The sequence below is a fragment of the Dendrobates tinctorius genome, unplaced genomic scaffold (assembly GCF_039654945.1).
Source record: "Dendrobates tinctorius isolate UK_male_01 unplaced genomic scaffold, ASM3965494v1 ptg000041l, whole genome shotgun sequence".
In the NCBI taxonomy this organism is placed as follows: Eukaryota; Metazoa; Chordata; class Amphibia; order Anura; family Dendrobatidae; genus Dendrobates; species Dendrobates tinctorius.
The window spans coordinates 2858313-2885356 of record NW_027361709.1 but is presented as its reverse complement, the minus strand read 5'-3'; the positions used below and the strand labels follow the sequence as shown (position 1 = coordinate 2885356).

Sequence of the window (27044 nt, the reverse complement as noted above, 5' to 3'; positions counted from 1 at the left end):
TAAGCCGTGGGCTTGATGTCACCTTACAATAGGTGACATTAACCCCACTTGCCACCGCTAAAGGGCAAGTGGGAAGAGCCGGGCAAAGCTCCAGAATTGGTGAACCTAATAGATGCACCTTTTATGGGCAGCTGCGGGCCCCCCTAAGCTTGGGGGGGGGGCGCCCAATATCCATGGCCCCTTACCAGCCTGAGAATATCAGCCCTCACCTGTGTTTTGCCGGGTTTGTTCAAAAACATAGGGGATCCCACATCGGGTTTTTCATTCATTCATTCTCCTCTACTCGCACCAATCGCTGGCAGAGCAGGGAGAATGAGAGCCGCATTCAGCACCTCCCGCAGGGGGAACAACGCTTTACAGTAGCACTTCTTCCCCGGTGGCCATCCGTGCACATGGAGGACATCAATGTGTGTTCTCGGTGTTCACAACGTTTTGCCATCTGTGGTGACGGCAAAAAACGGACATGTCAGTGTGTTTTGCCCACAGACACACGGTCCGTGGAAACACACTGACATGTGCACACAGACCCATTCATTTGAATGGGTCTATGCCCTTACGTGTCTCACTGTCACCACACGTACTGGAGAGACAGACATGTGAAGGAGACCTTACAGGGATAATGGTCCTTCTTATATAAAACACACCCACAGACAAAGTGCAGACACAAAAATATTGTCCTGGGCAGTATTATAAAATGCATCTATTCACTGTGAAGCAACAATTTTTTTTTTTCCCTCAACAGACTGGCAGGAAACTGATGACGAGATCTGATCCACCAGCAATGAAACCTAAAATTGAGAAAGACCAAGATGCTGACAAAGAAAAGGAGGAGGCTTTGCTTTTTTTTACCTAGAATCCTGACCCTAAGGCTGTGTTCACACGTTGCATCTTTCACGTTTTTCCTGCGGGTTTATAAAAAAATCCGCTCAAAAAACGCCTAAAAGAAGCTTCCCATTCATTTTAATGCATTTTGCACTTTGTGCATATTGATGCGTTTACTGCGAAAAAAAACGCTTCGCGGTTTTAAGAAACGCAGCATGCTCATTAATTTTGCGGTAAATTCCGCATTTCTGGCTATTTTCTGTGTGTCTGGGGATGCTCCGGAAAAAAATCACGGCAAAAACGCCCAAAAAGTGCGTTTCCTGGGAAGGAGTCCGGTTTTCATGCAGAAATTTTCTGCATACGTGTGCACATAGCCTTACTGTTTAATTTCAAGGACTGCGGTTTACAGAACAGAGGTTTTTATACTGAGACATCATGAACACTTACACAAGGGTACGACAAATTAGAAGCATCCGTAATAATGTCATATTACAGCTTTCACAAAATTCAGCCAGCGCCAGAAAAGAAGACATTTATGCCTAATCATAAGCAATTACAGGCCCCTTTTACATTTTCTCCATTGAAATAAACATGGAATCAAATCAGCTAAACATGCAGGAGTTTGGGTGAACATGACAGACAAATGCACGTTCGCCCCACAGTTATTCAACTTGTGTTGTCACCTAAAAGGAGTCATCCAAAAGTCAAAATGTATTAACTATCGACAAGGGGGTCCACCAAACACGATTCAGATACCATGTCACCCCTGTAGGTCGAGAAGCAGTTACACATACGCACAGCATTCCAAATCTGAGACGCAAGAAGAGTGCCCAGTGCGGCGCCATTGCAATCAGGGCTGTGGAGTCGGTAAGCCACAGTTGCGACTCCGACTCCTGGATTTTATCAGGCTCCGACTCCTTCATAAGTGGCCAATTCATAACAACAAATTTACTGTTGTAAAATATTAAACATCATGCTTATTCAGTTTCTCACCATCATATAAGTAATCAGACCACTTAGAGCAAAAACTACATTTATTAGAATACAATTAGAATATAGCAAATAACTTTTATAAACTTTTCTAAACTATAAGTATGCAATAAACACTTTTATGCAGTTAATAAGAAGAAATCTATAAATTTGTCCTCAGAAACACAGGTATTACATACCTGGTAATGTGTTTTTTCATGAGACATGACGGCACTACGAGAGAGGGGATCCGCCCAGCGAGGACAGGAAACCTTCAAGATAAAAGGGGCGGCTCCTCTCTCCGCATCAGTTGTTTTACAGAGCACGAGAGGAACTCCGCAGGTTAGTGTACACATAAATAATACAACTTTAATACTGTTAAATTTCCGACACCAAGGGAGTGTATAATACTAATAATGCACCCAACTAATGACGTGATCAATAGGGCGGGAATATAAGGGTGCCGTCATGTCTCATGAAAAAACACATTACCAGGTATGTAATACCCGTGTTTTTCCATTCTACATGACGGCACCACGAGAGAGTTACAGAGATTTGTATTCTCTTTAGGGGGGGATCACTGCTTGTAACACTCTTCTCCCGAATGTGAGATCAGAGGTAGCAGATAGGTCTAATCTGTAATGCTTGAAAAAGGTAGACGGAGAGGACCAAGCGGCCGCCTTACAGATTTGGTCGATGGAGGCGTCCGCTCTCTCCGCCCAGGACGTTGCCATGGCCCTCGTGGAATGGGCTTTTAGGCCCTCTGGAACAGCCCTGCCTGCACTACCATATGCTAGTATGATGGCCTCTCTCACCCATCTAGCTATAGTTTGCTTAGAGGCTTTAAGGCCCTTCCTTGCCCCCTGGTATGAAACAAACAGGGCCCTCTGTTTCCTCCAGGGTTTTGTCATCTCTAAATATTGTAGGATACATCTCCTAACATCTAAGCAATGTAGCCTCTCCTCCTTGTTACCGGGGTTAGGACAAAAGGATGGCAAGACTACTTCCTGAGCTCTGTGGAATTTCGACACTACCTTAGGGAGGTATGCTGGGTCTAATCTTAAGATAACTCTATCGTCCATAACCTGAGTGTATGGCGGGTCTGCTGACAGTGCGTGTAAGTCCCCCACCCTACGTGCCGATGTAAGTGCCACTAATAAGGCTGTTTTTAAAGTTAACACTTTATCTGATGTCACGTCTAGTGGTTCAAATGGACTTTCTGTTAGAGATGATAGGACTAAGTTTAGATCCCAGGGAGGAGGTTTAGGAGATGGGACAGAGTTAGCCCTAGTACAGGCCCGGATAAACCTGGCCACCCATCTATCATTTGCTAGGTCATAGTTGAATAATGCTGCCAGGGCTGAAACGTGTACTTTGAGGGTGCTGACAGCTAAGCCCAAGTCTAAACCCCTTTACAGAAACTCTAGCACTGCCCTCACCGGTACTTCTCCCTCCCGTATTGGGCCTGAGGTGGACAAAAATTTTCTCCATATTCTCCCGTATATTTTTGTAGTCACTGGCTTTCTGCTACTGATTAGGGTGGAAATTAACCTTTGTGAAAACCCTTTTTTCCTCTAACAGTGACCTTTCAAATTCCAGGCTGTCAAATGCAACCTGGAGTTCGGAGGGCGATTGAAGGGACCCTGTGTTAGGAGGTCGTGGTCCTCTGGGAGTACCCATGGGTCCGTCACTGACATCACTCTTAGCCAGTAGAACCACGGCCTTTTTGGCCAAAAGGGAGCTATCATAATTACTCTGGCTCGGTCCTCCCTGATCTTCTTCAGGACTAACGGAATGAGGCATATCGGGGGGAAGGCGTACAGGAGACCTGATGTCCATTTTATCCTGAAGGCGTCTACCGCCAGTGGCATGTCTGCTGGACTTAGAGAGCAGAACTTTTGAACCTTTCTGTTGGTTTTTGAGGCGAAGAGATCTATTATGGGTTTCCCCCACATAAGCATAATCCGTTGAAAAATGGACTCTTTTAGGCACCATTCGCCTTGCTTCAACCGGTTCCTGCTCAGAAAGTCTGCCTTCAGGTTGTCCACACCTCGGATATGCAGGGCCGATAATGAGAGAAACTGACGTCCCGCTAGAGTCAGTATTCTTCCCGCTATTTTCATTAATGACCGAGAACGGGTGCCCCCCTGATGGTTCACATATGCTACTGCTGTACGATTGTCTGATAGGACTTTCATGTGATGTCCTGTCAGGTGTGTCAGTAAACCTTCCAGCGCCCTTTCGATGGCTAGCAGCTCCCACTCGTTTGAGGATAGATCTTTTTCGTCCTGAGCCCAAGGATCTTGAAGCCATAGGGTGTCTAGATGGGCTCCCCAGCCCCAGGGGCTGGCATCTGTCGTGACTACTCTGGAGGCTGTATATGTCCAGGGTACTCCCCTTGGAGAGGACTCTATCTGTAACCACCACCTGAGTGACTGGAGTACAGGGTCCGGGATGGTGAGCTTTTGCTCTAACTGCCCCTGAAGCCTCAGATCGTTTTGTAACACACACCACTGAAGTTCCCTTGTGTGAAACTGAGCCCATTTTATTGCTGGTATGCAGGAAGTTAGGGATCCCAACACTGACATGGCTTTCCTCAGAGTCATTACTGGCTTTCTTAATGTTGTCCTGATTAGGTTTTTGATTTTTTCTTCTTTTTCCTCTGGGAGGCGACATTCCTGCACCACCGAGTCTATTGTTAGGCCCAAAAAATTCTGGATCATTGTTGGTTCCAGTTTGGATTTTTTGAGGTTCAGTTGCCAACCCAGAGTCTGAAGTGTCTCCATCACTATCTTGACTTGTTCCTGACAGTGAGAGAAATCTCTCCCCACTATCAGGAAGTCGTCCAGATATGGTATTACCTGGGCATCTTTTTCCCTGAGATGTGCCGAGACCTCCGCAATTAGTTTCGTGAAGACCCGGGGGGCTATTGCTACCCCAAAGGGCAGAGCCCTGTATTGAAAGTGATGCCACTGAGATTTTATCTGGACTGCCACCCTGAGATATTTGCGGTCTTGCTGCCGGATCGGGACATGATAGTAAGCATCCTTGAGATCCAGGACCGCCATGTAACACCGAGGAAAGAGGAGTTTCACTGCAGATCTTATGGTTTCCATCTTGAATGATGGGACTATCAAATATCTGTTGAGGCCTTTCAGATTTATAATTGTCCTCCAGGAATTGTCTGGTTTCTTTATTAGAAATAGGGGGGAGTAAAAGCCTTCCTTTTTTTCTTTTTCCGGAAATTCTTCCAGTACGAGTTTCTGTATGAGTGACAATACCTCCTCTTCCAGACTCTCTTGTCTTTCTTGAGAAGATTGCACTGGAGTCTGAATGAATTTTTGTGGTGGCCAATGGTGGAATTTTAATTCCAGACCTGACCCTACTATCTGTCGGATCCAGGTGCTGGATGAGATTCTCTCCCAGGCTGGGAGGAAGTGAGAGAGCCTTCCCCCCACCTGAGAAGGACCGTCACTGGGAGGGTTTTTTGGCTTCCCTGGAGGGCTTGCCGAAATAGAAGCCTCTCCCTCCTCTGTATCGCCTGTCAGAATTGTTTTTGTCTCGATCTCTGAATTGTTGCTTTCTGAATTTTCGGCCCCTCTGAAAGGAGCGCCGAAACGCTTGAAATGGTTGTTTTGGAAAATTTTTCTTTGTATCACCCGCTTTTTCCAATACGTCATCCAATGCAGGTCCGAACAAGAAATTTCCCTCACATGGCAGAGAGCACAGTTTCATCTTTGCCTGAGTGTCCCCCGGCCAGCATTTTAGCCATACTGCGCGCCGTCCTACATTGGTTAAGGCTGCTGACTTTGCTGCTAGTCTGGCCGAGTCTGCAGAAGCCTCTGCGAGAAAGTCTGCCGCCGCTCTAATAGCCGGTAATGCTTCCAGAATTGACTCTCTGGGAACTCCACGTTCTAGTTGATCCTCCAAGTTGTCTACCCATATCTTTAGAGACCTAGCCACACACGTAGCTGAGATAGCCGGTCTTAGCGCCCCAGCCGAGGTTTCCCAGGCTGTCTTAAGGCAATTGTCCGTCTTCCGCTCCAGCGGTTCTTTCAGAAACCCCAGATCCTCAAAGGGTAGGGAGGTTTTCCTGGCGACTTTTGATATCGCTACATCGATTTTGGGAGCCCTATCCCAGGATGAGGATGCCTCTTCCTCAAAGGGATACCTCCTCTTCAGAGAATTAGATATCTGGGACTTTTTCTCTGGTTTTTCCCATTCGCGTTTTATGAGCTCTTCTATTTGCTCATTAATAGGGAAGGTCTTACGCTTTTTCTTTTGTAGTCCACTGAACATGAGTTCTTGGGCTGTCTTTTTTGCTCGCTCCTCTACCAGCCCCATGGTAGATCTGATTGCTTTAATAAGTTCATCCGTAGATTCTACTGGGAACGTATCTTCCCCATCTGAGCTACTATCTGAATAGTGCGTTTTATCTGAGTCCTCCTCTGATCCTGTATAGTCTTCTTGAGAGACCCCTGAGGGGCTGGATCTATCCCTAGTTTTCCTATCTGCATCCGCAGATTGTAATGCACTTACTGACTTACAAACCTCTGTCTGAATTAGGGACCTCAGACTATCCGAGAATGAGGGAGTCTCCTCCGCTATTGTTTTGTTAATACACTCCTGGCATAACTTTTTATTCCAGGCTGTTCCTACGGGACTTTTGCATAAAGCACATTCTTTATTCTTAGATTTTCCCCTACTTTTCTTAGGGACTTTCTATACTCCACCCCGCCAATGTATGTAAGAGAGGGAGGAGAGGGAAGAGAGGAGACAAGAGAAAGAGAACAGACATTAGAGTACTGGACTTTCTCGTAGTTCACTCACCACTCGGACGCTTTCACAAAACGGGTACCGGATCTGGAGGCTGACTGGTCTTCTCACTGTCTCCTAAGGAGACTAGGGACCCCTCCTTCTTGCGTTGACGATCCGCCCGTGCGCTGCCCGAGCGGCTTCCACTGCTGCTGCGGCGTGTCTGGCTCTTTTCGTGTGAGCGTGACCGCCTTTCCTTCGCTTCCTGGCGTGGTTGTATATGCTCTGGTGAGGGGCTCTCCATCCTGCCGTATATGTCTGCTGCTATCCTGTGCTGAGAGCAGTCACACCTGCCATGTAATGGTGTAGTGACGCCAGCCACTACCGGTTTAAATAGCAGCCCCCAGCTTCCAGCTGCTTAGCAGGAGCCAAATGAGAGCAGTCTCTTTTTTTTTTTTTTTTAAATTGGACCGCCTGGGCCCCGTATCTCGCTTGCGCCCTCTGCGCGCGCCACTACCTGTGTCCGCGCGCCCCCTAGAGACTGCGCACACCCCTGTGTCTCTGCTGCGCGCGCCACCTCTACTTCCGGGTCGCCGCTTACCACTTCCGGTTTAGCGTCGGCTTCCTCCCAGCAAGGCCCCGCCATGCGCGCTCCAATGCGCGTGTCCTTGCCTCCCTGGTGTGCTCAGCGGCGCGAACCCCGGTTCTCCGGTGAGCGCCTGGGCCCCATACCGGTCACCTGTGCTCTCCCTCTTACCTGAGGAGAAAGGATGGACGATCCACTATACCACCAACGTATACACCAGGTAAACCTTCCAGAGCCGGATTCTACGGGGACTGGCGTCTGGTCTCAACAGGGCGGGTACACAAATGTGGCACCCCCGATGAGCAATATCTTCGCCCAGGCACCGATGTGTCACATGGGCTGCATGGCCACCATACGTCAACAGGGAGGGAACACGGAACGTGGCCTCCGTGGACGTTTTACGGGGTACATTTACATCTTGGAGGGTACACCGCCTGTGGTCTCCAAGGTATCCAGCTTCACCCGGGCATCTGCCCCATGGGCTGTGGCCATGCACTCGCTCAGGGGGGACATAGGAATATATGACCCCCGAGGCGACTACCGGTACCTGGTATCAGGTGTAGCAGACCGGTGCCTGCTATTTGATCACCCGACCCAGGCCCAGGCATCCTCTTCTTTCTTCAAGAGGTTTTCATCTTGAGGGCTTCCCATCGAGGACAGGAAACCAACTGATGCGGAGAGAGGAGCCGCCCCTTTTATCTTGAAGGTTTCCTGTCCTCGCTGGGCGGATCCCCTCTCTCGTGGTGCCGTCATATAGAATGGAAAAAAAGTATTGCCTCTGTCAGATCCTCCTTCATGGATGCCCTCAAATCTGATCTAATTATTTTGAGAACAACCTCTCTACACTAACTTGTGTTGGTGGCAAAGCAGTAACCACTCGGGCAACATCTCTGACAAGGTCAGGATACAGAGGAATCGCTTGTTGCACTGTTATTTTTGATGAACGGTCAAATTTCTCAATTTCTTTTAGTGCACATGAAAAATTCTGCTGAAATGTACTGGCTGTGTTCCTTGATGGGGATGACTCTTCTTCTATGCGGGAACGCTGTGCACGGTCCTTGTGATCCAAATATTTTTCGAAATTAAATTCTTCATCAGTTGATGATGAGGGTGAAGATGTGGCAGGACGACCAAATTCTTCTTGTTCCTCCTGACTGTTCTGCAACCCTTTCATCCTTACTGCTATTTCAAACAGAGCTTCTATTCCTTTACTTAGCTGTTGATCATCTAGAAGAATCCGATGCATTGGGTCTACATAAACAGCTGCCAAAAGAATGTTATTTTGTAATAGTAGCTCCTCTCTCCGTTTCATTGATGTAGCAATGCCACTTGCAATTAACCCTCCTCTTTGGGACAGGCGAAACATCAGGTTCTTCCACTCCTTTAAGAAAATACCTGGAGTTAAGTCCTCTGCTTGTAATTTTTTAGTCACTGTAAATGGGTGCTCTAGCAATTTTTCCAGCTCAGTCACCTGATTCCACTGACTCATTTAGCGTCAGTTGAGGGTTAGCCATGTCTACAAGAAAGGTTTTCAGTTCAACCAAGCGCTGAATCATTAAGTACTGCCCCATCGTGTGGCTTGATCAATAATTGCCCCTTTTCCAGCACGTCTCTTCAAAATTGAGTCAACTTTAGGGGTTCTGGCAACAGTAGCCAATTTTCTCACCTTGCCAATCAGTGCAGCAGCATGTCCTTCTTGCAGGCTGTCTCTTATAGCCAGCTGTAGCGTATGCACAACACAGCGCATGTGATGAATGAAAGAACATATTGACAGTTTCAACAAGATCATCTAAACTATCATGTTGCTGTTCATCTGAAGCAACTTCAGTTTGCTCCTCAGTTACAATACTGTGTTCCTCTATTTCAAACATCTGTGTCTGTGGACCCAGAATGTTCTTCTAGCTGCTGGTCACCATCATTACTCTCATTCATTAGCTTAATAGTACTTATCATATTTGAAGCATTGTCAGTTACGACAGAAAGAACTTGCTCTTTTTTACGTTCATAGTCTTGCAGAACCTTTTCCACCAAGACCTGGAGAAACTCACTGGTGTGATGAGCTTTGGTGTCTTTTACTGCCAATGTCTTGGTAACTATTTCATTTTTGTCACAAACAAATCGGACATTGATGGCAAAATAGTTCACTCTGTGACGTGTGCAGGCATCCATTTTAAGAAACAAAAAGCGTCCCTTGAGTGTTTTTTTAAGTTCTTCCTTTTGTTTAAAAGCTTCTTCGATTACTAATTTTCTAATACTCTCGCTCTCCAGAGAAACACCAAGCTTGCGGGCCATTTCCCCATTCAGACACATAAAAGCTGGTTGTGAAAATAATGAAATAGGCACACTATCCTTTACAACAAGCTCTATGATCTGTTTTTTAAATGTATCTACTGTCATTGTCACAGTAACTTTGTCACTGACAAAATATCTTGCAACTGATGGCTGCAAAGTTCTCTGCTCCTTTGTTTGGCTGGAAGAGCTGGGCACTGGTTCATTGGTTTGAATGCAGTCTTTCTCATCCACTGCTTTCAGTACTTCTGGATGAAAGCGCTGTAAATGTCTCTTTAGATTAGAAGCTCTGGTAGGAGCATTTTTATCTTTGCCTGAATATGCACTCATCTTGGCTTCACAGCATTTGTTTTCGTCTGGATCATTTGTCATACACTGACATAATGTTTTCTATCTTGAGTGATGGTGAAATGTTCAAATACAGCTGATTTAATGTGATGCTTCTTTGACATTCTCAGGTTTTTAATTTTGCATTCACAATCCAAATGACAATTGTTTTTCCTAAAAACAATTGTACAAAATTATTGCCAGGTCGTACAACTGATATAGTGGTCAGTAATACTGTCATTATTCCTCATGTACTCACAGTTAACTGATGCAAAGTTTGTTGAAAGGATAATACTTCTTACAGTCTTCCTCTTCTGAGTAGCAGGCAGCTGTGAGATGCTTGGAAGACGCACACCTAGTATGATCTAGTCTAGAGGACGAGCTTTACTACTAAGAATTTGCAACACATTTTCACTTTCAGTTTCATACATTGTAAGTAGGGGGGTTGGGGCAGCATGAGGTTAACCAAGTATAAGATTAGATAAGGGCAGTGGAGAACAGTGACACACAAGAAGTAAGAAATGTCTCTATCTCCAGCAGAACTGCTTATCACTGTTGTTCATAGTTTGATAGAACATATATATTTGAGTAACATTTATAAAATTCATATGAAAGTTCAATTATGAAATAATACATTTTTTTTAAAGCTGGAGTCGGAGTCGGTACATTTCTACCGACTCCACGACTCCGCAGCCCTGATTGCAATATGGGAATGAGACCCGATCGGTAAAGGCAGCGGCAGAGATAGTAGCAAAATAAATCAATTATACATTTGCTCAAAATCCCGTTGGCCAATGAGGGATGCTCCAATGAGCGGCACAGACAACGATAACATCCAATTCTTGTGGCATGGCTGTCATTGGTTAGAATGAGTTTTCATCGGATGTGACTTAGCAACACCTGACCACTGTAGCTACTCACTGGCCTCAATCGTCACCAAAGAACGGGACGTGATCACTTCCTCTCCTGACACACATCACAGACGTAGCCTACACCAACATACTGATATCGAAACAAATCACTGAGGTCAGAATTATCTTTTTTTCTTTTAATACTTGAATTCACCAAAATGCACCTATTAAAAAAGAAAAAAAATTGCAGTAGGGCAATAAAGGAAATCTCTGAATTAAAGGGATTATATAAATACTAAATTTGTACAACTTTGTACAGAAAAAAAGAAACGCAAGTGAAAATGTTCCTGCGGTAGCACAAATAAATACCTGATAACATATTTTACAAACTCATGGGGCTGGGTCAGTTTTACCCACAGCCTTTTTTTTTATATTATAAAAGTCAGTCTTTATAGGAGGACAGCGCATGGTTGGAGAAGTCAGACTGAACGGTTTCTGCTCCGGAGGTAGGTGCACACTATCACTGGAGAGATGACATTTGTGGTGAATAGATCAAGTACTTTTCAGATAAAAAGGCAGCCCTCTGCTAACGGGAAACATTCATACAAAAGACTGCAGAATACTTTATCCAGAAGATTCTTTGGGCAATTCCCATTCCTTTCAGGTGGACACAGCAGATTATGATGTCCTGCAGGAGGAGGAACTTGCAGAGCAGCGGTTGGGCACTTTCAAGATGAGTCCATTATGGCAAGAGGAGCATAAAAGCCTAGTGCAAAAGGAAATGCCACATTGGAGATAAATCCACAATCAAGAGAAACAGATGTGCAAGGAGTCATCTTCTAAATACCACGTGACTGGAGTGAACAAAAGACAACTGCGCACTGCTGGCGGCTCTCAATAACACGTGGTTTTCCTGATCGAGCGCAATGTCAGATTATTCAAGATCCTGCAGATTTATTGTGCTTCCTGTAAACTGGGAATTGTCTGAAGCTGCATCGTCTTCTGTTGACACGGGAGGCTCCTAAAAAAAAAACAAAAAAAAAACAAAACCTAATTATGCATGTAGATAATTAGACCTTTTGGGTGCAATTAATGCTGCATGCATACTGTAGCAGAGCCTTACATTTGGCACACAATTCAAAATGAATCCACCCAATCGATCGAGCCTCCTGTGTGATATCTATGAATGTTGTTCATTGGGACCTTATGGTCTACGTATACCACTTAGTGCACAGGTCGGAGAATTGCATCAGATATACGTCAAGAAATCTTTGTGACATACCACAGAGTATGGGTCCAGATATACTGTGCTTTCGAGTCTTAAAGCGAATCTCTGGATCTTTTATCATTAAAAGCCTCTTTTTGCATAGGGCATCAATGTTTGATCAGTGAGGGTTTGACCCGCAAGACTACTGTGAATCAGAACAATAAGAGACCTATTGCAGATCAGCACAATACAGGGACCTCTTGAAGATCTGCACAAGAAAGGCTAAGATTCCTATCGCACAGCGCTAGTCACAGCCAATCGTGTGAGCGTCTCAGCCCTTCATGGTGCTGACCCGTGGAGGTCTTTGCATGTTGAGGATCACTGATAAAGTCCAAAATACAATTTTTTCTCACATGGACATAAAGCACAAACTATTTCTTTGACTTCCTAAAGAGAATATAACATACAAGCTGCCATCTTTCTGTACATATGATAAAATACAAAAACCATTGTACCTGCAGGATATGCACCGGCAAATCAACAGTCAGCTGTGTGTGCGCAGCTGGTGACTGGGCATTCAGCTGGAAGGGCAGGTCCCCATCCCCTGGAGGCTCATCCTTGGGACAGAACAGAAAGCATTAAATTCAAGGGCAATAGCTATCTCGCACATTACACAGTAATAGGCACTTAAAGGAGGTTCTCTACCATTTACTGTCCTGAGGTTGCATGCAGGGAATGTAACTACACTATATTTTCAATCAATGCTGTTGGCTATAAATAAGGCATAATACATGTAGGCCCATTCATGGGCTCCTGTATTTCTGATAATGCATAAAGTAAGGTGAGTTTTATTGGGTTATCGCTGCATTGTTGAAATTTTTTTTAATGTTTGAGATATTTTCAATTAAGTTACACCAGTAGTGAGTGGTATAGAAACCATGTGGTGTCCTGTAACAGTGAGGACAGAAGGGTGACTGTTGAGCTCATTTGCTGTCTACACCAAAGAAAGGAAGGCAAGGGTTGTGCCTACCTACCTGAAGAAGCTGGATTTGGACATATTGTGCTCCTGTTGCTGGATCCCGCAGCGTCAGCCCGCCATTTGACAAAACACCGCTACTAAATCGGTTGACAGCTGGAGACACGGCTTGATTCTGTACCTTTGTACCTTTACTTTTCCTCTGTGGAGGTGAAGTCCCTGAGCTGCTCGCACTGCCCTTCTTTTTGCTTTTGGCCAGTTGAATGGCTCTGTAGTCCGTCCTCGCTGAGCCAACACTTTCCTAATGAAAGGGAACAGAGGTTGTACAGCTTGTCCAAACAAGTGCATCAACAAGTAAGAATCTATTATCAAACTGAGGGCAGCACAAAATAGAGACAGACTCATTTCTTCGCAGAGTCACTTAAAGGAAAATCTTATAGCGGCTATTGTATCAGTAACAGTAGAAGCCTAGCACTGCGTCTTGGTATTCGGGAGCTGCAGCTCCCTCTACCCTACAACCACTTCCCGAGCGCTTTATCCCTATATGTAAGTAGAAAGCTGCCAAACAGCGTGGCTGGGCACAACTGATGATTATCGAGGGTTCAGGAGCAAGTAAACATGACAGAGGACGCCAGAGCTTGTCTCCTGACATGGCTAATGAAGGGCAATTTTATGACAACTGGTACAAGACACCAATAACCCAATAAGAAAAAAAAGTGTATCGCAGCACTCAGAATCAAAATGCGTGGGTATGTTTTGACACTTTTTTGAATGCAATGGTATTTTTTCCCCTTTTTGGCCTGGGCCGAGGACAAAGTAATAATGTTATCCCTAGGGCTGTGGAGTTAGTAAGCCAAACCTCCGACTCAAATTTTCCCAACTACTGAGCATGTGCATAAAGAGCACCACAGATTCATCTCAACGAAAAGCCAAGATCTTAGATCAGGAACAGAACAGACATTTATGGGACATTTCATAACTTTCTCAAATTCTTATGAAAACACTTACAGCACATCCTGCATTGTACTGTACCCAATGTATTATATATTTTAGGAGTTGGCGTAAGTCCATTTTATACCAACAGCGACTTCACCAAAATGGACACAGATACTGACTCTACTCCACAGCCCTGGTAAACCCAGCACGTTACAGTCTTCTACTGGATGTGCTTTCTTCTATGATCATCTATTACTGCTGTATGTTGCCTGTGGTTGGGTGTCACATTAGTTTTATCCCTTCCCTCTGCCATTTTGAGTTAAACAGCAGCAAATTAGCCGCACTCTAAGAATTTTTTAAATGATCGTTTGTATTTATAGTACAATAATTCACCAAAGTGCAGGCCAGAAGAATATAGAGCAACAAGTGGTATTTTACGTTTCGACCCATCCTGGGTCTTTTTCAAACGTTGCTTTAATCTGAAGAATATGGCGTACTGTGCAGTACATGCTCCAGCGTTGGTGGAGAATAACAATTTTAAGTGACACTGTTGAATTTTCTTTCCCCGTTTTTAGTGCATTGAAAAGGAAAATAAAGTATGGTAAAAATAAAAAAAAAATAAAAAAATGCAATTCTGCCATGGCTGTGTGTTTTGTTTTTAGGCTACATTCTGAGGCAAAAGTTATTCTGAATCAGTACGTTTATGGTGTTACCATAATTGAAAAGAGGTTTTGTGACGTCGTATTCAGAGACCTGTAACATTTTCGTCCTTTCATCACTTGAGCTTTGTGAAGGCTTGTTTTTGGTGTGATGACCTGACTGCTTTATCGACACCACTTCCGGCATACATGACACTTCATTTTTTTCTTTTTTTTTTTTTTAAAGAAAAAAAAAAAATGAAAACAAACACACCTTTCCGGCATTTTGATTTTTCATCCTCATATTTCCCCGACTGGATTATATTTTTTTTCACATTTTGATAGATCTTTTATGGCTGTAGCACTTACAGTGTGTGAGGGGGGCAGGGAGGCTGATTTGAACACATCAACATAGATGGATGTTTTTTTTTTTACTCACACTTCATTTTTCAGTCCCTGTAGGGGACTTGAACCTGTGATCTTCCAATCACATACTATATACTGAAGTATAACAGTATTGCATATAGCTGATCTTCAGAGACGTACCAAGATGGTAAGCATGTTTTGGTAACCACACCTGAAAAAATGATGTTTAATTCATACACGAGCTATAAACTAATGCCTAGTGCCTGGCGGTCATTCATTCCTTAGTGCTATGGCTTATTGGTGGCCACTACTTGCAAACCTCCCCTCCTGAAAAGGACACTGGACAATAAAGAAGATGCCATTCAAGAGCAGAGAGCTTCAGAATAGGTTCCTGCCATTAAACCAGGGCACTGAACTGGGAAATAAAAGTTCTTCCTTAAGAAAAATATATGGAAGTCTGTATAAATGTAAACAAAAAAAAAAAAAAAGAACAGAAGTCTTGCTGTCTTACCAATATAGCATTTGCAGCTACTGGGCTGAAGTCCATGTCCTTTTGAGAGCTGTAGTTTCCCGTTTGAGGAAACACAAACTGTGTCACCACTTTACTCCCCTCCTGTTGGCTCACAACCTCAGATGCTGGCATAAGGCTTCTGTCAGCTTTGGGCTGAGTCAACAATTCTGGTATAGAGCTACTAGTTCCCAGTGTGACCGAAGATGTTAACGCAGTGGAATCAATAGAAAGATTATTTGTGGCTGTAAGTTCATGAATGTCCTGGTTGGACCCTCTCATAGACAAAGACGCCAAGGAGCCCAAAGCCTCTGCATTTACAGTCTGTACATCGTCCAGCTGAAGGCTTCCTTGCTGAAGGATGGACGCAGCTGCCCCTAAGAGGATGGAACTATCCAGGCTGCTGTTATTATCACTGTTTGACACCAATACCAAGGGGTCCACAGGATGAACCAGAGCGTTACTGCTGGATGACAAGTTGCCCCCTAATGTAGATCTTACAGAAGAGACATCAATGGTCAGTATCCCAGAGTTAACCAAGGTCAGGTCTGCAGAGATTCCAGACCCATTGGAGGACACATTGGAGAATAAAGAGGAGAGATCCAGATTACTTAAGTCACTCTGTCCTGAGCTCGTCAGTTCACTACTGGGGGTGAGGGAACTTGCAGCTTCAAGATCTTAAATAAAAAAAAAAACAAAAAAAACACAGTATTAGTAATAAAATGAATGAAACTTACACGAGCATGTCAATGGGACTGACAGAGTGGAGTACACTGCTACAGGATTATGGTCAGTCCCATAGACAGAAATCAGAACGACAAGCGGTGCAATCATGCTGCACGATGCAATCCCTATAGCAGAGTAGAGACAGAAGTTATCCCATTAGTGATCGGTGGATCTCCCTGAAATCAGACAGTCATCACATTTTCAATCATTGCAAAAATACTGTAAAACCTTTTTCCCCCTCTAGCCTCTCACATAAAGCTTGTGATCATTACAGATGAACCTACCGTGGCCGTGCTGCTTAACCATGTGAGATTTCAGGCTCTGCTTAGATGTAAATATCTTGCTGCAGTTGGACACTGAACAACGCGTCTTTGAGGCGTCCACATCTTGAAGGTGCTTTTTGGAGTGGATGTACAGGCTGCTTCTGGCTGAGAACTTGGCTCCACAACCTGGCAGAGAATATAAAGTGTAAAAGAAATCTTAAGGAAAGACAATAGCATACATCAGACAATGTACACCATTGTATTTCTGAGATGATCTAAGGATTCTGCCTGCCCACATTTACTAGTATTCAGACACTAGAAGTATCTCCAGAGGCCAGGTATAAAGTGCACAAATGTAACCAATGACATGAATCCTTACCATCTATAGGGCATTCGAAAGGTTTGGTGCCCAGGTGAGTAATTCTGTGGCCTTTTAAGTGCTCTGCTCGTGTAAACGATTTTCCGCAGCCTTCTACTGGGCATGGATAACGTCTGTCATCCTCGTGTTTCCTTGAAGCAGACAGAATATAAAGGATGGGAGCGATATTAATTTGTGATAACATTAATGTTGTATTGGGATTTAAATAGTAGTATTAATTATATCATAGATACTATTTCAAAACAAGATTACTTAAAGGTTTTGTTTCAAGCTCTTTCTTCTGACGTGCAGTGCCCCTCTACCTACGACTTCCTGGGATGGTGGTAGGGGGCTGTACAGTCCTGAATGATTGGCAGCTTGGGTCAGCGGTATGGTTGTGCTGCTAGTCAAACTGTGCTTTCTTTAAAGCTGCAAGCAGAGGCAGCTTTGCCTCCGTAGCATTGGAGAAGCGCAGAGACACTAAAGCTAGATATTTTGCCACCTTTTGAGCAGCACTTAAACTGCAAAAAACCCAGTAAGCACTGCGCTTCTACACTAGAAAACATACCACCCTTTACAGATGGCAGAAACGGAAGGTATCCTAGGTAACGAGCAATAAACTAGAATAAAAAACCCTCTAATCTTTAGAACAGAGATTATTTGTAATAAGAGACAAGTTGCAAAGTAACTAATTTTTACAATCATTTTGCAGTTTCACTTATTTATGATGAGATAATGCTTCCCATGGGACATTTATCAGATGGCCACTTGGGGTCTACAGCAGCAATGGTACAGAATTACAATGAGTAGATACTGATAGCTATATCATCACAATGTCATGCAGCTGTTCACGTGATATGGGGACTTATTATTACATTATATGTGTAACACAAATTATACAGCCAGTAATGATTCCATGAATACCAAAGCTTTTTACATCTACATGCAAGTCCTTATCTTTTAAAGGGATTATCCATTTTGTTCATTTCCTTTACTGTGGATAAAGGCAGAAAGCCTGGATGCTTCAAATACACATATACAATACAGCAAAGTAGGTGCTCGTCAGCACCACTATATATTCAATACATTGGGATCTATCCAAAAGACTTGACATTTCAACATATGTAAGAAAAAGTATAGCGTTGGAGATACCCTGTAATATAATAGGCAAAATGTCAACTGTTTACGGTGCATCCACACTGGACTGTCATGCTGCAGCTTTCCTCAGCATTAATAAACTCAACAAATTCAGTGACTTATTGAAAGATTTGCATTGAAAAAGAGGGTGAAAAGATGTGAAATCAGCAGTATATTTTGGCTGTGAATGGAAAGACTGTACCATAAGGTTATTCACGCTGCAAATTTTTCCACAGCCTACATAATTTATTTTTATAAACTCATTTACTATGCTGCTACTTGCAAACCTGAAAATAGCTTAAACAGCTTATCCACCTAATGTAACTATACCCGTAAACTACTGAGAAGTTATATAAAAAAAAAAAAAAACCCACAACATTAACATCAGTGCTGTGTCAGTGAGACATGACTGCTACAAGATACCTTTTATGTCTTAAGAGCTTGGACATGCTTGTGAAGGATGAGCCGCAGCTCTCAAAGTCACAGATAAAAGGCCGCTCACCTGAAAAAAAGCAAAAAGTTACAAGTGGAAGTCAGTGACAACTAACACAAATATTATTAGTTTATGTAAAAGATTATTAAAAGGAATCTGTCACCTATTTTTTCATATATAAGCTGCAGCCACCGCCATCAGGGGCTTATCTACAGCATTCTGTAATACTGTAGATAAGCCCCCGATGTAACCTGAAAGATAAGAAAAACTAGTTATAGTATACTCACCGGGGGCGGTCCGGTCTGATGGGTGTCACGGTCCGGTGCCTCCCATCTTCTAGAGATGACGTCCTCCTTGCTTTTGTCATGTTCCGGCGCAGCCGTACTTTGCTCTGCCTTCAACAGGGCAGATAAAGTACTGCAATGCGCAGGCGCCGGGCCTCTCTGACCTTTCCCGGCGCCTGCGCACTGCATTACTTTGCTCCGCCCTCAACAGGGCAGATAACGTACGCCTGCGCAGGAGCGCGACAGAAGGAGGACGTCATCATCGCATGAAGATGGGAGGTGCTGGACTCGGACCGCGACACCCATCGGACCGGACCCCCGGGTGAGTATAATATAACTCGTTTTTCTTATCTTTCAGGTTACATCGGGGGCTTATCTACAGTATTACAGAATGCTGTAGATAAGCCCGATGGTGGTGGCTGCAGCTTATATACGAAAAAATAGGTGACAGGTTCCTTTTAAAAGGTGGATCCTGGTGAGGAACAGGCAATAATTGCGGGTGTCCTTATATATGGAGCAGCCCTAATTCCTGTCCCTGACAAAACCCATACCTGTATGACTGCGGAGATGTATCTTCAGCCTGCACGCCTTGTCGTATTGCTTATTGCAGCCAGGGAAAGAGCAGATGAACTGTTCCTGCTCACGTACGTGCGCTCTGTGATGGGAGAATAATGCAGTCACTGTAATAAAACTCTTGTCGCAACCTACAAAGAACAGAAGTGTTCAGTCTCAAAAATGACAACTGTTCAGGTTAATCAGCAACAAAAATATCACAAAGGATTTCTATAGTAAACCATAACATATATGCAGCAATCGGGCCTGGGTGCAACCTTCTACTACACAGCACATCTGACACTACACCCCTCTCAGCTAGAGATCACTTTAGGATATATCAACACAAGTTCGCTCTGGAACTTCCCACTTTCTTTCCTCTTCAGCCCTCGCTGCCATCTGTGACTGGTGCAGATACAGGCAGAGGAAGGAAATAACGACACTTGCAGAACCTGGTAATGAATGGTTGCACAGTGGAAGGTTAGTTCAGCTCACCCTTTATATTCCAATGCGACTTCTCAGCACCGACCACGCCTCTGAGAGACGGTAAGGGAAATGGCTCTTGAAAAGAAAGAAAGATCCAGCTCGGAAGAGTAAAATCTAAAAACTTTATTCAGTTCAATAAAACATGAACAGGCTTGTAACACACCCGACCGGTATACCCGGAGGAAAGGTTGCCGATGGGAGACTGGACGCATCTCGAACAGCTAGTGTTCTTAGACTCAGTTTTTGGATTTTACTCATCCGAGCTGGATCTTTCTTTCCTAGAGCAATGAATGGCTGCCCCTGCTGACACCAGCACAAGAGCTTCCACTCTCCATCTGAGCACAAAAAGGGCACAACAGACTGAACTGCACAGCTGGTGAATCTAGGGTTGGGAATACCAGCTACCACTACCGCTGGATGTTTTCCCACTGTCCAGTAACCTTTTCCTAAAAACATTTTGATGCTCCATTTTAGGGCTCATACTCATTTACAAGAAAAATGGACGAGTGCACTCAGATAAACAAAATCGGATTGCATTCTGACCAATGTTAATCTATGAGTTCCTGCTCATCTGAGAATTTTTCTCAGCTCACATTGGGTTGAGAAAAAAGTTGCGGCATGCTGCAATTGTCCTTGTATCTCAGACGAGACTCGCCAATGCAAGTCAATGGGTATGATAGATAAAAAATAAAAAAAAAATAATATTAAAAATATCGCACGGCACTCGGACCATCTGATTTTACACACCCATGTCCTTATGTCCTTGAAAACCTGTCATTTCATTCGACATGTACAGTAAAATCAGTGTGACCAGACAGAATAGAATAGTCACATATATAATTAGTGCAATGCTTGTGTAGTTTACTGTACATGTATTTTATTAATAAATTCTTTTATGAAAAAACTGCCGTGGGGTCCCATGAAATTTTATTAACCAACAAAGGGAAAGCGGACAACTGGGGGCAGATGTTTAAAGCCTGAAAAGGGGGTAACACCCATGGAGGTTCCCAGGTTATTAATATCAGCTCACAGCTGTATACGAAGCCTTTACTGATTAAAATGGGGTACCTCCCAAAAAAAGTGTCGTAGGGTCACTCTATAATTAAGAACCTGCAAAGGTTAGGCAGACAGTTTCAGGCTGATATTAAGAGCATATGAAGGGGCCATGGATATTGGCCCCGTCCCAGACTAAAAACATCAGCTCTCAGCCACCCCAAAAATGGCGCATCCATAAGGCCGGGTGTACATGATCCAGAAGTAACAGCGCTTTGGACACAGCGCATGTTCGCTTATTTAGAATCAATAAAGCAGTGTCATTTGTTCAAATCGAGGACTTTATTCTGGGCATTATATAATTTGACTATCGGGTTAGTAATGGGGATGTCTTACAGAGGCATCTCCATTACTACCCATGGGCTTGAGGTCACCTGACAACACAAAGGTGACATCAACACCCACCTCCCCAACTATAACACCACACCAGGGAAAGTGGGAAGAGTGAAGCCAAGTGCCAGATGTGGTGCATCTTATGTATACACCATTTCTGGAGCAGCTGAGAGCTAATGTTGTAAGTCTGGGAAGCTCTATGGGCATTATCCCCTTTCCAAGCTATAAACATCTGCACCCAGCTGTCCGCTTTCCCTCCGCTGGTTAATAAAATTTCTGGGGAGCACGTGCCATTTCTAAATTTATTAATAAAACATGTACCGCAAGCTACACACACAAAGCACTGATTATATATCTCACTCACATTTATATCGATCTTTCTGTACCCAACATATATAAGAATATTTTCTTTGAAAACTATGTGCAAATGCCAAAATTACTCCATGTAAAAGCTCACGTTAAAATTTGCATTGCAATTGGATTATATTCACATGTAAATCGATGTCATTTGGATTCTGGGTGATAAAAAAAATAAAATAAAAATCGCATTAAACTCGTCTCACTTTTCTGGACCGACCGATAGATCATTACTGTGATGAATATGAGCCTTTAGAGAGACCCTCATATAGGGTTTTTTCCCTCCTGCAAACGGATTAACAAATGCCAACTGGCCATCAAAGGAAATCTGTCATCTGATTCAACAACAGAGCATTTCAGAGGAAAATATCCCCGGCTGCAATCGTGTGGTCACACTCAGATTTATGCTGCCTGCAGTTTGGGCAGCCATAAATCAGATGACAGGTTCCTTTTAATCCTTCCCGTGTCAGTAGGATGTGTGTATAAATGGTCACCATCGGCTTTACATCATGGGGCTGTGAAGGAACACATAACTGAACCATGGGAAATCAACGGTGTTTCCAATGCAAAATATACAGGTGTCACATGCAGATTTTACAGGAGATTGAGCTTTTAATTCACTCTGGATTTTAACATTAGCACAAAAAAACCTCTGGGAAAATCTGTACACCCAAGGATCAAAGGTTTTAGAAATCCACTTGTATTATACTGTAAATTGGTGTGGATTTGAGGTGAAGAATCTGCACAGCAAATCAGATGTGTTTGAGCATACACCAGAGCGCACTTTCCAAGTATAGCAAAGAAATAACACAAATGATGCTCCAAAATGATCATGGGAAATATGTATGTACTTTAAAAAACGCAAAGTAATGGTACTTTACATTACCAATGTCAGGCCAGGATCAAGCACAAATCAGTTATATTTAAGGTATCTGAATGAGGGAGATTTAACAAGCGGTAACACGATTATATACGTTATGAGCAGCACGATTCCTGATTAGACAGAGCGATGTGCTGCAAATGACGATTTCATGCAAGAACAGAAATCAAATCAACAAATAAGCGTTTTGTTTGTTCATCAGGTGATTGATGGACGATAATCGGGAATGGACAAACGCTTGTCCTCAATTTGTGGACCATTCAGCTTTCTAATAAACTTTGATGTTTTATGTACCATTTTTAAGACCTCTTCTTGCAGTCAGCAAATGTGATCATTCTGGTTTACATTTACTGGTTGAAAGTCCATACCAATATATATCACAGCTCTGGGTTGTTATAAAGTATCCAGTCTAGACAATCCGCTGGGAGAGATAACAGATCGTCAGCACAAATCTCTCTGCTGTCCCGATAAGGCTAGTTTCACATTAGCGTTTTTTTGCGCAGCGCATCGTGCGCATACATGCGCCCCTATGTTTATTTAACATGGGTGCGCATGGTCTAGCGTTTATACGTGTTTTTGTGCGCATGCGTTTTTTTGCAGTGTGCGCCTATGCGCGCCAAACGCACCGTTGCATTTTTTGTGCGCCCAACCTGTGTCAAAAAACGCATGCGCACGGAATGCGCAAAAAAAAAAAAACACATTACAGTCTATGGGAACGCTGGCGTGTGCATGGACATGTGCACGTCAGCGTTACAAATCGCATGCGTTTTAAGAGTTCACATGGCAACAAACTGGTTAAAACGCATGCACATAAAATAAGCAAATGCATGCAAAACGCTAGATGCGTTTTTTGTATGCGTTTGGACTGCGCACGATGCGCTGCGCAAAAAAACGCTAATGTGAAACTAGCCTAACTTTGTTACAATGTATTTTGGTGCACGTAAAATGTATTTCACTACTGTTCTATCTCCTGTAGAATTCACCTGGACACATCTCTAAGAAACCCTGCTCTGAGAACTATGGAAGGATTTTCAGACTGATTGTAAATTCAGCCAGCAGAGATCTTGAAAATGGTGAGGATTAGCTACACAAAGTGTATAAGTTGCAGAACTTTTTCCCATACAATGAATAATCTTTAGATTTATAGGATGCATCAATCTGAAGGCCCCTTGTACACACGCGAATCACAGATGGACAATCAGGCTGCCACCATACATAAAATAAGCGTGTCCTGACTCAGAAATGTAAAGACTTTGTGTCACAACTTTCTCTTCTACCTGATCTGACAGTGGACGGGTCAATCACCTCATGCTTGGCAGGTATCATACATGGAAGATGCTGCTGCACAAAGGTTCCTGAGGCACCAGTCCAATGCCCAGCAGGTATCGTCTTATTAGGACACATGCATCATACCTGCAAGACCTCACATTGCTGCAGCATTTCATGCACAGTATGATACGATCTGTGTGTGGAGCTGTTGCCTAGGTAACCGTCCTCTTCATCCCAGTGTGCTGCAGCACCTCCGCAGCTGAATACAGATCAGGTAGTGGGAAGAACAGCTGCACAAAGCCACCATTTCTGCTTCGAGGTTTCTGCCATCCAGTGATAGTTGCTGAAGCAACCATCCAGTTTCCAACAGGTATCACACACGTTCTACACCATGTGTAGCTGCATCTCTCATGCACAATACCGTTGGACATCAAGTGGCTGCTGCAGCACCTCTTTGCGCTTGAGGTCGGGTCAGACAGAACGAGAGCTGCTGCACACATCACATCTGTACAACAATTACGCTGTCGCCTGACTGCAGGATGCACTATACTCCATGGCTTGGCTTACGGATAATACGCCCTGTGATATATCCGCCTGGCACGTACCATTAAACTCACACTTGTACGGCCTGTCGGGCTCGAAATGCGTCCTCCTGTGCGCACTCAGCTTGGTGGTGGTGTTGAAGGCCTCGCCGCAGGTGTCGCAGCGGTACAGGTTCTCCTGCTCGTGGGCTCTTAGGTGGGCTTTGAGGTTGTAGACGGTGGTGAACCTCTTGCCGCAGCCCAGGGCGTCGCAGGAGAAGGGGCGCTGCTTGTCGTGTGACTGCAGGTGGCGCTTCAGCTTGTACAGGGTGGTGAAGGACCAGTCGCAGCCCTGCACCTGGCACTTGTAGGGCCGCGGCTCCTCCGTGTGGCTCAGTAAATGGACCTTCAGCTGCTGCTTACGGTCGAAGGCTTTGGCGCAGCCGGGCTGCGGGCAGCGGAACACCAGCAGCACCCCCTTCCGGGCCAGGTCCAGAGCCTCCCCCAGATTCACCTGCAGCTCCCCGATGTCCCCCACCAGGAAGCCGGCCACCTGCTCGTCCACCGGGCCGCGCAGCACCATGTCCTCCAGGCTCTCGGTGAAGCTGTGCGCCGCCCCGGAGCTGCTGCTCGGCTCCCCCGGAGGGGACAGCTCGGAGGCCCAGCTCTGCTGAGGGGTGGCGGGCGCGCTGCTGCTCCCACCCCGAGGCTGCGGCCTAGCTCCGCTCTCCGAGGCCTCCCTGCCGCCTCCTCCTAGTGTGAACAGACCGTTCTCCAGGAGCACCGTCACGTACCCGGGCAGGGCCAGCTCCGAGGGCGGGCAGGGCCTCTGCGGTGGAGGAGGCGGCGGCGGCGGCTCCGGGGCCACAGAGCCCAGGTTGACCACCATGTAGATGGGACGAACATTTCCAGCGTCTTTCTGGAGCCCGGACTTCTCCTCGTCGTCCTCCCCCGCCGGCGTCTCTCCCTCAGGGAGCCCCGAGCCGCCATCTTGCTGCCGCTGCCCCGTCGGCCCCTGGATTTCCATCTTGGTATCCCTGTAGCATGTAGTTCTTGCGGAAGGACATAGCAAAAGCCGCCTCACAGGGATCGCGATGTCCGATCACTGTATCCATCCGAGAACTCTGCCGTTACTTAGCAACAGGCGGCCCGGACTATTTTATTTCTTATAACGGGGCTCAGTACAGAGCAGGGGGCGTGTAGTCACGTGATTTCATCATTGGTAACTCCTGTCATTTTTGGAGGATTATTTTTTCATTATTATCAGTGTAGGAGGTACATGGCATAACGCGCTCTAGTTTGGGCACAATCGGTGTATTTCGCGGGATGTCGCTGTGGTTTGGGTTTTCGTTGTGGACGTTTCGCTGCCGTCTACACAGGAATCCCCCGTTGGGTTCCTGTTTCCGGGATCCATCACTCAGGGTTGTCTTTATTCCGCAGGTTGCGGCGATCCCAGATTTATATAGTTTATTCTGCTTCATTCCTCCGTATTCTAGAACCACAACTATTTCTCCTTTCACGTTTATTCTTCCTCAATATTTGTTACTAATTATTTCCATTTTCCTTCGTCCCTCTGTGGGATTTGAGCCGGCGACCACCTGATTGATCCGTTGGATGGCAGACACAACAGCAGCTTCACTCCCTGAGCCTGCACCGGCCCCCGACACTCATCATGTGGTGTATGGTACATTTCATATTGAATGCATTGAGGTGACCTGACCGGTCCTAATGATTAATTATACAGTTTCTTATTATTCCAATTTATTTCTTGGGTATTTACATTTTTAGGCAAAGTTTTCAGATTGACACTAAAGTTTTGTTTTTCACTTTTGCCTCTTCAGTGTTTTCACTCTTTTAGTGGTTACTGACAATATTGTAAACATTTCAGCAGCTTTTACACTTTTATTGACAAATCCAAGAAGTTCTGTAAAGCCTCAATATTCCCAATGCTGCCCCTTATTCTCCACACTCCTGCCCCTTATCCTCCACACTCCTGCCCCTTATTCTCCACACTCCTGCCCCTTATCCTCCACACTCCTGCCCCTTATTCTCCACACTCCTGCCCCTTATTCTCCACACTCCTGCCCCTTATTCTCCACACTCCTACCCCTTATCCTCCACACTCCTGCCCCTTATCCTCCACACTCCTGCCCCTTATCCTCCACACTCCTGCCCCTTATTCTCCACACTCCTGCCCCTTATCCTCCACACTCCTGCCCCTTATTCTCCACACTCCTGCCCCTTATTCTCCACACTCCTGCCCCTTATCCTCCACACTCCTGCCCCTTATTCTCCACACTCCTGCCCCTTATTCTCCACACTCCTACCCCTTATCCTCCACACTCCTGCCCCTTATTCTCCACACTCCTGCCCCTTATCCTCCACACTCCTGCCCCTTATTCTCCACACTCCTGCCCCTTATCCTCCACACTCCTGCCCCTTATTCTCCACACTCCTGCCCCTTATTCTCCACACTCCTGCCCCTTATCCTCCACACTCCTGCCCCTTATTCTCCACACTCCTGCCCCTTATCCTCCACACTCCTGCCCCTTATTCTCCACACTCCTGCCCCTTATCCTCCACACTCCTGCCCCTTATCCTCCACACTCCTGCCCCTTAGTCTCCGCACTCCTGCCCCTTAGTCTCCACACTACTGCCCCTTATTCTCCACACTCCTGCCCCTTATCCTCCACACTCCTGCCCCTTATTCTCCACACTCCTGCCCCTTATTCTCCACACTCCTGCCCCTTATCCTCCACACTCCTGCCCCTTATTCTCCACACTCCTGCCCCTTATCCTCCACACTCCTGCCCCTTATTCTCCACACTCCTGCCCCTTATCCTCCACACTCCTGCCCCTTATCCTCCACACTCCTGCCCCTTAGTCTCCGCACTCCTGCCCCTTAGTCTCCGCACTACTGCCCCTTATTCTCCACACTCCTGCCCCTTATTCTCCACACTCCTGTCCCTTATTCTCCACACTCCTGCCCCTTATTCTCCACACTCCTTCCCCTTATTCTCCACACTCCTGCCCCTTATTCTCCACACTCCTGCCCCTTATTCTCCACACTCCTGCCCCTTATTCTCCACACTCCTGCCCCTTACTCTCCACACTCCTGCTCCTTATCCTCCACACTCCTGCCCCTTATTCTCCACACTCCTG

The 27044-nt window shown here is 45.1% G+C and overlaps 2 protein-coding genes across 5 annotated transcripts in view; one reads left to right on the top strand and one right to left on the bottom strand.

Annotated features, from left to right (window-relative positions):
* Positions 1-1958, top strand: part of CFAP100 (cilia and flagella associated protein 100) — a 105574-nt gene extending 103616 nt beyond the window's left edge. For all 4 annotated transcript variants that reach the window (XM_073575013.1, XM_073575012.1, XM_073575011.1 and 1 more), the window contains one exon: positions 743-1958. In XM_073575013.1, coding sequence (XP_073431114.1) covers positions 743-853 — 111 coding nt within the window. In that variant the 3' untranslated portion in view covers positions 854-1958. The remainder of the gene's footprint in view (positions 1-742) is intronic.
* Positions 1959-10781: 8823 nt separating this feature from the next.
* ZXDC (ZXD family zinc finger C) lies at positions 10782-25016 on the bottom strand. The gene is made up of 9 exons (XM_073575010.1): positions 23967-25016; positions 18983-19135; positions 18138-18216; positions 16599-16729; positions 16241-16405; positions 15234-15907; positions 12841-13083; positions 12322-12423; positions 10782-11620 (listed from the first exon to the last, which is right to left on the bottom strand). Exons 1-9 carry the CDS (start codon positions 24907-24909, stop codon positions 11534-11536), a joined length of 2577 nt encoding a protein of 858 aa, XP_073431111.1. The 5' UTR covers positions 24910-25016; the 3' UTR covers positions 10782-11533.
* Between the last annotated feature and the right edge of the window lie 2028 nt (positions 25017-27044).

What these genes read in the sequence shown, in the direction of transcription:
- ZXDC (XM_073575010.1), bottom strand. Translation starts at nt 24,909, where the DNA reads ATGGAAATCCAGGGGCCGACGGGGCAGCGGCAGCAAGATGGCGGCTCG. An exon ending in TTTCGAATGCCCTATAGATG is followed by an intron (nt 16,406 to 16,598) that starts GTAAGGATTCAT and finishes ATTCTCTGCCAG; the next exon opens with GTTGTGGAGCCAAGTTCTCA. An exon ending in TCCAAATCCAGCTTCTTCAG is followed by an intron (nt 12,424 to 12,840) that starts GTAGGTAGGCAC and finishes TTCTGTCCCAAG; the next exon opens with GATGAGCCTCCAGGGGATGG.